The sequence below is a fragment of the Melanotaenia boesemani genome, chromosome 15 (genome assembly GCF_017639745.1).
Source record: "Melanotaenia boesemani isolate fMelBoe1 chromosome 15, fMelBoe1.pri, whole genome shotgun sequence".
Classification (NCBI taxonomy): Eukaryota; Metazoa; Chordata; class Actinopteri; order Atheriniformes; family Melanotaeniidae; genus Melanotaenia; species Melanotaenia boesemani.
In genome coordinates, this window is record NC_055696.1 from 32,791,808 (window position 1) to 32,804,292 (window position 12,485).

A 12,485-nucleotide genomic window follows, 5' to 3' on the forward strand; every position below is an offset into this window, starting at 1 on the left:
ACGCTAAGTTCGTAGCCTCTTACATCAGCAGCTAACGTTAAATTAGTAGCCTCTCGCATCAGCAGCAAACACCAAGTCCGTAGCCTCTCACATCAGCAGCTAACGCTAAGACCGTAGCCTCTCACGTAAGCAGCTAACGCTAAGACCGTAGCCTCTCACATCAGCAGCTAACGCTAAGTTCGTAGCCTCTCACATTAGGAGCTAACGCTAAGTTCGTAGCCACTCACATCAGGAGCAAACGCTAAGACCGTAGCCTCTCACATCAGCAGCTAACGCTAAGTTCGTAGTCTCTCACATTAGGAGCTAATGCTAAGTTCGTAGCTTCTCACATCAGGAGCTACTACTAAGACCGTAGCCTTTCACATCAGCAGCTAACGCTAAGTTCGTAGCCTCTTATATCAGGAGCTAACACTAAGTTTGTAGCCTCTCACATCAGGAGCTAACGCTAAGTTCGTAGCCTCTCACATCAGGAGCTACTGCTAAGTTTGTAGCCTCTCACATCAGGAGCTACTGCTAAGACCGTAGCCTCTCACATCAGCAGCTAACGCTAAGTTCGTAGCCTCTTACATCAGGAGCTAACGCTAAGTTCGTAGCCTCTCACATTAGGAGCTAACACTAAGTTCGTAGCTTCTCACATCAGGAGCTACTGCTAAGACCGTAGCCTCTCACATCAGCAGCTAACGCTGAGTTCGTAGCCTCTTAGATCAGGAGCAAACGCTAAGTTCGTAGCCTCTCACATTACGAGCCATCGCTAAGTTCGTAGCCTCTCACATTAGAAGCTAATGCTAAGTTTGTAGCTTCTCACATCAGTAGCTAACGCTAAGACTGTAGCCTCTCACATCAGCAGCTAACGCTAAGTTCGTAGCCTTTCACATTAGAAGCTAATGCTAAGTTTGTAGCTTCTCACATCAGTAGCTAACGCTAAGACTGTAGCCTCTCACATCAGCAGCTAACGCTAAGTTCATAGCCTCTTACATGAGCAGCTAACATTAAATTAGTAGCCTCTCACATCAGCAGCAAACGCTAAGTCTGTAGCCTCTCACATCAGCAGCTAACGTTAAATTAGTAGCCTCTGACATCAGCAGCAAACGCTAATTTCGTAGCCTCTCACATGAGCAGCTAACGCTAAGACCGTAGCCTCTCACATCAGCAGCTAACGCTAAGTTCGTAGCCTCTCACATTAGGAGCTAATGCTAAGTTCGTAGCCTCTCACATCAGCAGCTAACGTTAAATTAGTAGCCTCTTACATAAGGAGCTAACGCTAAGTTCGTAGCCTCTCACATCAGGAGCAAACGCTAAGACCGTAGCCTCTCACATCAGCAGCTAACGCTAAGACTGTAGCCTCTCACATCAGCAGCTAACGCTAAGTTCGTAGCCTCTCACATTAGGAGCTAACGCTAAGTTTCTGAGCTTCTCACATCAGGAGCTACTGCTAAGACCATAGCCCCTCATGACAGCAGCTAACGCTAAGTTCATAGCCTCTTACATCAGCAGCAAACGCTAAGTTCGTAGCCTCTTATATCAGGGGCTAACGCTAAGTTCGTAGCTTCTCACATCAGGAGCTACTGCTGAGACCGTAGCCTTTCACATCAGCAGCTAACGCTAAGTTCATAGTCTCTCACATTAGGAGCTAACGCTAAGTTCGTAGTCTCTCACATTAGGAGCTAACGCTAAGTTTCTGAGCTTCTCACATCAGGAGCTACTGCTAAGGCCATAGCCCCTCACTATAGCAGCTAACGCTAAGTTCGTAGCCTCTTACATAAGGAGCTAACGCAAAGTTCATAGCCTCTTACATCAGCAGCAAACGCTAAGACCGTAGCCTTTCACATCAGCAGCTAACGCTAAGTTCGTAGCCTCTTATATCAGGAGCCAACGCTATGTTCGTAGTCTCTCACATTAGGAGCTAACGCTAAGTTCGTAGCTTCTCACATCAGGAGCTACTGCTAAGACCGTAGCCTTTCACATCAGCAGCTAACGCTAAGTTCGTAGCCTCTTATATCAGGAGCTAACGCTAAGTTTGTACCCTCTCACATTAGGAGCTAACGCTAAGTTCATAGCCTCTCACATCAGGAGCTACTGCTACGTTTGTAGCCTCTCACATCAGGAGCTACTGCTAAGACCATAGCCTCTCACATCAGCAGCTAACGCTAAGTTCGTAGCCTCTTACATCAGGAGCTAACGCTAAGTTCGTAGCCTCTCACATTAGGAGCTAACACTAAGTTCGTAGCTTCTCACATCAGGAGCTACTGCTAAGACCGTCGCCTCTCACATCAGCAGCTAACGCTGAGTTCGTAGCCTCTTACATCAGGAGCTAACGCTAAGCTTGTAGCCTCTCACATTAGGAGCCAACGCTAAGTTCGTAGCCTCTCACATTAGAAGCTAATGCTTAGTTCGTAGCCTCTCACATCAGTAGCTAACGCTAAGACTGTAGCCTCTCACATCAGCAGCTAACGCTAAGTTCGTAGCCTCTTACATCAGGAGCTAACGCTAAGTTCATAGCCTCTTACATCAGCAGCTAACATTAAATTAGTAGCCTCTCACATCAGCAGCTAACGCTAAGTACATAGCCTCTTACATAAGGAGCTAACACTAAGTTCGTAGCCTCTCACATCAGGAGCAAACGCTAAGACTGTAGCCTCTCACATCAGCAGCTAACGCTAAGACTGTAGCCTCTCACATCAGCAGCTAACGCTAAGTTCGTAGCCTCTCACATTAGGAGCTAACGCTAAGTTTCTGAGCTTCTCACATCAGGAGCTACTGCTAAGACCATAGCCCCTCATTACAGCAGCAAACGCTAAGTTCGTAGCCTCTCACATCAGCAGCTAACGCTAAGACTGTAGCCTCTTACATCAGCAGCTAACGCTAAGTTCGTAGCCTCTTACATCAGGAGCAAAAGCTAAGTTCATAGCCTCTTACATCAGCAGCTAACGTTTAATTTGTAGCCTCTCACATCAGCAGCTAACGCTAAGTCCGTAGCTTCTCACATCAGCAGCTAACGCTAAGACCGTAGCCTCTCACGTCAGCAGCTAACGCTAAGTTCATAGCCTCTTACATCAGCAGCAAACGCTAAGTTCGTAGCCTCTTATATCAGGAGCTAACGCTAAGTTCGTAGTCTCTCACATTAAGAGCTAACGCTAAGTTCGTAGCTTCTCACATCAGGAGCTACTGCTAAGACCATAGCCTTTGACATCAGCAGCTACCGCTAAGTTCGTAGCCTCTTATATCAGGAGCTAACGCTAAGTTTGTAGCCTCTCACGTTAGGAGCTAACGCTAAGTTTGTAGCCTCTGACATCAGGAGCTACTGCTAAGTTCGTAGCCTCTCACATCAGCAGCTAACGCTAAGTCTGTAGCCTCTCACATCAGCAGCTAACGCTAAGACCGTAGCCTCTCACGTCAGCAGCTAACGCTAAGTTCGTAGCCTCTTACATCAGGAGCTAACGCTAAGTTCGTAGCCTCTCACATTAGGAGCTAACGCTAAGTTCGTAGCCTCTCACATTAGGAGCTAACGCTAAGTTCGTAGCTTCTCACATCAAGAGCTACTGCTAAGACCGTAGCCTCTCACATCAGCAAGCTAACGCTAAGTTCGTAGCCTCTTACATCAGGAGCTAACGCTAAGTTCGTAGCCTCTCACATCAGGAGCTAATGCTATGTTCGTAGCCTCTCACATCAGCAGCTAACGCTAAGTTCGTAGCCTCTTACATCAGGAGCTAACGCTAAGTTCATAGCCTCTTACATCAGCAGCTAACGTTAAATTAGTAGCCTCTCACATCAACAGCAAACGCTTAGTCTGTAGCCTCTTACATCAGCAGCTAACGTTAAATTAGTAGCCTCTCACATCAGCAGCAAACGCTAAGACCATAGCCTCTCACATTAGGAGCTAATGCTAAGGCCGTGGGCTCTCACAGGCAAGGCAAATTTATTTGTACAGCTCATTTCATGTACAAGACAATTCAAAGTGCTTTACATAAAACATTCCAGCAGGCTGCAGAAAGCAATACAAGTGCATTAAAAAACAAAGATTAAAAGAAATGCAATTAATGAAATAAAAATAGAAGGAGGATGCTAAAATAAAATAGATAAAATGCAAGAAATAAAGTTCCAGTGTGGATAAAGACAATATTAAAACATGATGTTTAAAGATTCCAGCTTAAAGAACCAGATGCAGATTTTGATTTTTAAATAAAAACTAGTTCATGCAGCAGAGAACAGGTGGGTCTTTAACCTGGATTTAATAAACCGAGTGTTTCAGCTGATCTGAGGCTTTCTGGGAGTTTGTTCCAGACATGTGGAGCATAGAAGCTGAATGCAGCTTCTCCGTGTCTGGTTCTGACTCTGGGAACTGATAAGAAACTGGATCCAGATGACCTGAGGGTTCTGGTAGGTTCATACTGGGTCAAGAGGTCTCTGATGTATGTTGGTCCTAAACCATTCAGAGCTTTCTAGACCAGCAGCAGAACTTTAAAGTCCATCCTCTGACGGACTGGCAGCCAGTGTAAAGACCTCAGAGCTGGACTGATGTGGTCCACTTTCTTGGTCTTAGTGAGGACTGGAGCAGCAGAGTTCTGGATCAGCTGCAGGTGTCTGACTGATATTTTAGGTAGAACCTGTAAAAACTCTGTTACAATAATCAAGCCGACTAAAGATGGAAGCTGGACTAGTTTTTCCAGGTCCTGCTGACACATCAGATCTTTTACCCTTCATATGTTCTTACGCTGATAGTAGGCTGATTTTGTGGTTCCCTTCATGTAGTTTTCAAAGTTAAGGTCTGAGTCCATCAACACACCCAGATTTCTGGCATGGTTGGTGGTTTTTAGGTGTATAGACTGAAGTTCTGTGGTGACCTTTAATCATTTTTCTTTGGCTCCAAAAATCATCACCTCAGTTTAGTTTTTGTTTAACTGAAGAAAGTTCATTAAAGGTCATTAATCTCCTCAATGCATTTACCAAGAGCTATTAGCAGCTAACGCTAAGACCGTAGGATCTGACAGGTTCAACAAGCACCAAATGTTTAGAAAATAAGACGTGACGTGACTAAACGTATGTATTGTGAAATAAATACATTAATGGACCGGTAAATGTAGACAACAATCTTTCGATTATCATATTTCAGAAGTGTACATAGACGCGTCAGATCAGATTTGTACAGTAATGTGTACAGTACAGTAATCTAATTACTCTCAGATACCTGGTTTTCATGCTCATGTAAAGGGGTTAGTGTTTTATAAAAGTAGTTGTGTGAGAATGTCTATAATGTCAATATTGAAGAATAATTGTTGTTTGCTTGTGTATCTGTAAATAAATCGATCTGGACATGTTACATTACCTTTAGCTGGTCTTCCTGCAGATTTGCTGCACCAACATCCAGACTGTCAGGATTAAGATCCAAGCCATCACCAAAGCCAATAAGACCAGCACTCATGTGGAGGCCGAGTCCAACCAGCAGCTTCAAACACTCATTGTGCCTTCTCGACTCCTGGCGGAAGCTTTTAGATTGCCACCGGATGCTGATCTTAAAGCCAACCTCCTGGAGCACCTGCCAATCTCTGCTGAAGCAGAAATACAAGGACATAAAGTTAAAAAATTAATGAGAGTTTAACAAAACAAACCTGTTATGTGCGTCTCTGTCAGCATGGCCGTTTTCTTTATGTGGATGATTATAAGCACCGCGGCCTCAAAGCAAAAAGGTCGCTGATTCGAGCCTCGGCTGGGGGTTTGAACAGCGGCCTTTCTGTGTGGAGTTTGCATGTTCTTCCCATGTATGCGTGGGTTCTCTCCGGGTTCTCCAGCTTCTTCCCACCGTCCAAAGACATGATGTTAGGTTAGCTGGTCACTCTAAATTCTCCCTAGGAGTGAGTATAAGCGGTTGTTTGTGTTGGCCCTGCGATGGACTGAAAACCTGTCCAGGTCCACCTGTCCAGTGTGGAAGTAATTTTAATGCATATGGTAATAGATCATATTTACTCATATAACAATCACAAGTGGAATCATTCTTTTATTCATATGATACATTTATTCATTTATTATCCTCAATTACATTTCATAATGTGTATTTTCCTTATATAGAACATTGAAGTTATTATTCTCCTGGTGGGTTCTTGTGTGAGGTCAAGCTGACCACTTTCCTTCCAGACTCGTGATATGGGGAAAGGTTGAGACTGACGGGGCAGCGGCTTGATACGAACAGTTGTTTAGAAAATATCAGCCTGTTTGGGCGAGACAATAAGGGAACGGCGCCTCACAGTCTCTCCTTCCCTTTATCAGTTCAGAGACTGGCCTTCAGCTTGGATCAGGTTGAATAAAACTGATTCCTAAAATGTAACAAATCAGAGTCCTTTTGTTTGCACCCGGAGTTAACAAGACAGCTCTCACAAATTTGCAAGTATGGACTGTATTTTCCTTATACTTCTCCTGTAATAAACCTTATTTACTTTTACTCATTCCGGGCTCTTGGTAATTCTTCTACAACACCAGGTATACCTGCCTCTCACCTGCTAACTGACAGACTCCAGCTTCCTCCCACCGTCCAAAGACATGATGTTAGGTTAACTGGTCACTCTAAATTCTGCCTAGGAGTGAGTATAAGCGGTTGTTTGTGTTGGCCCTGCGATGGACTGGAGACCTGTCCAGGTCCACCTATCCAGGTCCACCTGTCCAGGTGTACCTGCCTCTCACCTGCTAACTGACAGACTCCAGCTTCCCCGCGACCCTAAATTGGACTAAGCGGTACAGAAAACCAATGAATGAATGATGATCTCGGGCTGAAGTGAGTTTTTCCAGCTGCTTTCTCAGCGTGTCCACGGATACGAATATCTCCACTTTACTCACCTGCTAGACTCGTAATATGAAGCCAGTTCTGGTCTTCTGTGGGTTCAGTCTGCTGGAACATTACAGTAAATGTGGAGGCAATGTTTGTTTTGATGCACTGTACATAATCTGGGCCTTTATGAAGTCAACCAGTCTTAAATGTTTTGGTGTGATTAAAAGTTGCTTCTGTGTTGGAGCGCTTGTTTGTGGTTCTTATTGCTCTTCCTGGTGGTTTACATGGTGGATGGATGTTACAACACAGCATATTTGGGCTGTAGTTGGTCTAAAGTACTTTTTCTTTCATATATAAATCCCAAAATAATGAAACCAGTGAATTAATCACAAATCAAATGGAAATTAACACTTTTACACAATATCATAGCAAGTTATACAAATCAGAACGATAACTTTCCATTATTTCACCATTTTTTGATGACCTTGCCCTACCCTCTGTACCATCACAACAAAACAACTTATTGGGAGGTGAGATCTCCGACTCGGCGATTTTACAGACTATTAAATCCTTAAAAAGTCGCCTGGGCCAGATGGACGTTCCTCCGAATTCTTTAAGAAATTTCATCAGAATGAACTCAACATGTTAACTGAGTTTAGGTCATATTTATTTCCCACCAACTTTACGTCAGACCGGCAACACTCCTACCTAAAGGAGAACAAGATCCACTCAACTGTGCTTCCTATCCTCCATTTTCTTTATTAAACATAGACTACATAATTTTGTCTATGATTTTGGATACAAGATTGGAGACTATTCCACTACTAATTTCATTTCAAAGCAGCACTGGTTTAAATCTCAGAGGACTTTTTAATGTTTACTCATCTCATCCCAGTCCAGAAACGGTTATATTACTCGATGATGAAGAAACGTTTGATCAAGTCGAGTAGCAATATTTACTTTTTACCTGAAAAGCTTTCGGATTTGCAGACTTTTATTTCTTGGATAAACTCTATGCCCACCCTTTAAACAGTAAGAACCAATCTGAATATTTCTCGCTCAGCAGAGGAGGGATGCAGCCTTTCCTCCATACTTTCCACTACTGCCATTAAACCTCAAGCTACCACTTTCAATCAGCTGACTTTCTAGGCATAGAGCGGGTGGGGGGGTTAGTTCCTGCCATTGGCAGCATCCTGACTCTCTTTGGAAAACTCTCAGGATACAAAATCAATGCTGAAAAAAGTTAAATGTTTCCACTAAATCAGATCATTTCCAAACTTCCAGTTTCACATTTTACCGTCAGAATTGTTGGGAAGGGCTTCAGATACCTCGAATTGAGATCACATCTGGCTTCTCGTTTCTTTTTACAAAAACTTTGCCGTCTTATCTGAAAAATGCAAAACGGCATGAGTAGACGCGCTAAACTTCCCTTATCCATAGCTGGCCTTAACTGGTCTTAATTTAATTAAGATGATTGAACTACAGAAATTCATTCATTGCTAAATATCCCAATTCTGATTAAATAAAAATCCTCCTTCAGTTTATTATAGACCAGCATATTATCATTTATCTGGAAAGATAAACCACATGATAAAAAAACTGCCCTTAATAGACCAAAAAGGTTTTCGGGTCTGGCTCTTCCTGAGTTTCATCTCATACCCTTGAAGTCAGTGTAGTGATAAGATTTACGTCCTAAATAGCAAGAGGTCTCATCCTCCTGGAAAACACACCTGAAGCTCCCTCAAGCTGGATCCAAGACATTTTATAAAAGCTGAGGAGATTAGATTTATTCTGTGGCAGGGACCCCTTCAATTTCTTTCTTTTTACCATTTTATTATTTTTATTAGCTTCTGTTTCCTGTTACCTTGCTTGGGTAACCTTATTTCTCAAACCAAATTCTTAGACCTATCGAGAATACATTAAATAAAGTCAGTACGACAGCCTTTATCCTCTCTTCTTTCTTCCTGTCCTACAAACATATCCACCTCCAGATTGCTAAGAAATGTGAGGATTTCTTTCTGGTAAATTAATCTATAAAATTAGTTGAGATGAATAAATATTTAATTCCTTCGGCTGGTGAGAACAACCAGACTTTCATTGCTTCAGCTGGCCTGAACCAACTTTAATAAATTCCTTCCATTTATAAAAACTGGGACAAGAATTTAGTTTGATTACTTCAACCTGGTGATCAGAACCTAATCATTTAGTATCATTTACAGATTGATCCAAATATTGATATTAATACTAACGTTGCTAATGATTGATCAATACCTTCTCCTCGTTATGTCCCGGTAGACCCCGACCCAGAGGTCGTTCAACATGGCAGGGAATCAGTAGATGAATAAAAGTGGTGAAAATATCTTCAGCATTAATTCATTCATTTGACTGATTTTCGAAGTGCAAACGGTCGTTTGATGAGTAAACCAGGTGGAAAATGTAAATAATTCTAAAACCTCCACATGATGCGTTTATCTCACTGCCGTGTTATTTAATACATTTAGTGGAATTTAAACTAATATACTTTCTTGCATTAATAGTAAAATAAATAATTAGTTTTTTATTCTTATTCTATTTCTATTTACTTTGCCCAAATTCTATCTGGTGTTGTAACTAATAAATAATCCAAAAGAAAAAAAACTTCAAGGTTATAAAATGAATTCAGATTTAGTGGTTTGATGAAGAATCCACCAGTTATTAAAGTATCGCTGTTGGTATCGGTGATACTGATCGATACCAAATAAAGTATCGCACTGAACTAGAACCGAGTGTGCAAAGGCTGCAAAGGCTCATGGGAAATGTATACAGCAGGAAACCTTTTGTGATCGCTAGCCTACAAATTAGTTACGTGTTCTACTTCCTGCGTTTACACCACGTTGTTGTTGGGATGTTTGGTTCTGCAGCAGCAGAGCGAAGGACCATAGAGGCTTGAATGATACCAGCAGAAATAAAAACGTCGGCTGACATCTGATGTTACGTCACCGCTTTTACGAAGAAGAAACGAAGTGAAGCATTGGCGCGTGGCGTCTGGACAACTGATGGATGCGTGTTCGGAGTGAGGAATGATGGGAGGAAGTGGTGCTCAAAGATTTCCCAGAAAGAATCTTAAGTTCTGCTCAGAAATAGTGTTTGAGTCGGTATTTTAGGTACGTTTGCTAGAAGCAGACTGAAAATAAGTTGAGAAAAAGATTTCTAATCAAACAAGGCTTCAAGGAGAACAAAAATCTGGCAGTGGACAAAGTTCGTGGACACAGGGTTTGCCCGTTTTGCTGGTTATTTTTCACTTATAACTACTGTAGGTGGTTACGGAGCAGATTTCTTAACACAAACTTTCAGATTTGTGAAACTTTTATTCTACTTTAAGAAAATGCAAAATAGGAAGGTTTCTGTGGTTTGTTTAGCACCCAGATCCAGTTATAACAGGTAATCATGTGATAACAATCCCAAAAATGATAAACCGCTAATGATAGTTTTATCATTATGGACGTCAGGGTTGGCTCTAATGAAGCCAGTTTATACAGATCTCTATAGAGCTTTGTGTTATAAACAGTAGGGTCATAGTACACAGACTTATTATTAGTGTTATCTATTATTTGTGTTATTATGATCACCGATATGTAATCACTATCATTGTTACTGCCTCCGCTAGTCTGGTTATATCTTTCTGTTATTGCTACTGTACATATGAAAAACCGAGGAACAAGCACTCAACATCTTTCCACTGTTACACTTCGTCTTTTTCTCTTCTGTGTTAGTGTTTCTGAATAAAGTTGAAAAAAATTACATGCTGAAGCATTAACTTTGATGTTTTCTGTAGATTTAATGTTTTACAATGAAAAGGAAAAATCAGTTATGAATGCACAAACAAAAAACTTGTGAATTATTTGATGGGCATTAAAAAAGCGTTTCATAAAACAGCTGCACATCTATACTGATCACATCTGGGATCTTTGTCATCATATAGGGTCACTGGAAAAATAAAGCTGATAAATTCCAGCCGTGAATGATGGTTGTATCTGTTTCTCTGTGCTTTATGGTGCTTTCAGACATTGTTCTGGTTACATTCTGGAGTCTCAGAACTTTGTGTTTTCAGGCAAACAGGCCTGCGTTTACACAGGAAGCTTGTAGATTCAGTCCCGAAAGAGGATGGTTAAGTCGTCAGGCTGTCATTATAACCTACGGTTTCCCTGAATAAAGCAGCCTTCGGAGAGAATGTGGACCACAGTCATTTCTCCCTCCCTATGCTGAAATAAACCGTTTGCTCTGCATCTAGAAACACCCTCTGAACCAATTTATCAACGAGTCCTTGCTTGTTCCGAGTCTGACCTGGTAAAACTGAAGCATCACATATAAATACCAGACCATTTTTATTTATATAGCACTTAAAAACAAAAACAAAGAACAGAAAACACAAAAGACTCCACAACTAATATAAAGGCTGAGAACAGAGAGGATAGTCTGGCTAGACGGTGAGAGCAATGTGACTCTCACACTGGGTTAAAAGCCAAACAATGAAAATGAGAGTCAAAAGCTTCAGCTGACGGAGCTGGTCTTCAGAAATACTTTATTAATCCCTTGCAGGGAAATTCATGTTTTCAGTACAACCCATCCAAGACTAGACAAAACAACATATAACACAAACAAGAACAGGCAGACTGACGGAGCAGCCGTTTCTACAGCGCTCCTTGTCTTAGATATAGGTGAAAGGTAACATTAGGGGATTAAGATGTAGCTGGAGAGGATAAAAAAAAGGCATCTCCACACTGGGCCTAAGGGCCCATTATTGAGATACAAAAAACACTCCTCAGTACATAAAGAACATAACTCAGACAATCACAACATCAGAAACACGTGGCGGGGGAGGAGAGGGGTCTCCCATCGCAGCAAGTGCAGACGCAGCTGCATTCTCTGAGAGCGTCCAATCAACCCACTGCCCGGGAGTGGAGGGAGGTGGGAAGGACAGCCCAGGCAGTGAATAACGGGGAGGTGTATCTGTAGTGGTGTACTTGAGTGTGGTGCGTGTGTGTGCGTAGAAGTGAGCATATGAACTTTGCCCCAGTTCTCCCTCACAGTCTCTGCCACCTGATGATAGTGGGGCATCCTTGAGGGCTGATCCAGGTTGAAGTCCATCGCCCGTGAAGAGGGTGAGGGGAGGGTGGGGGACTGAGCGTCCATCAACAAAACATTCCAGGGAGCTTTCAACCAGCCATCAAGGCCAGCACAGGGAGCCAAATTTGATAACAGCATTTGTTTTGGTTCAGGCCAGAGCTGTTTCGTCTGCCTTAAGTCTCTCAGTGGTCCCACTGGCGACTCCAATCATCCGAATTTTGGGTCAATTTCCATCCAGCCGAGCTGACAACTTCTCCAAGTTGGTGACCACCTCACGTACAAGCCCAGAAATCGCAACCAGTTTGCCATCCAGAACTGGAATAGCCTCCAGTTTACGATTCAGCTCCTGTTCCGCCACAGCCTGATTGTTCGTAGCTCGACACACACCAGCACAGAAATCCGGCAGCTTGCCAGTGACTGCCGACAGTGTCCGAATTTTGCGATATGCCAGGAAACCGCCCGCTCCAAACAGCAGAAACCCAGTTATCATGAATCCGAATGTATAGATATCTTCAGCGTCCTCAACAGAAAGGATCGACAGACACATGACTTTCCACACTCCCCAGGAATCCATCACATATCCAGCCGAAAACGTTCCGCCAGGGCAAGCAGGCTCCCCTAC

General features: G+C 42.6%; 1 protein-coding gene across 1 annotated transcript in view; it reads left to right on the forward strand.

Moving 5' to 3' along the window:
- The window catches only part of LOC121654065, a 46,312-nt gene extending 39,951 nt beyond the window's left edge, over positions 1-6,361 (forward strand). The window contains exon 10 of the mRNA XM_042007926.1: positions 5,330-6,361. Within this exon, the coding sequence (XP_041863860.1) occupies positions 5,330-5,596 (267 nt within the window). The 3' untranslated portion in view covers positions 5,597-6,361. The remainder of the gene's footprint in view (positions 1-5,329) is intronic.
- The last annotated feature ends 6,124 nt before the right edge of the window (positions 6,362-12,485 follow it).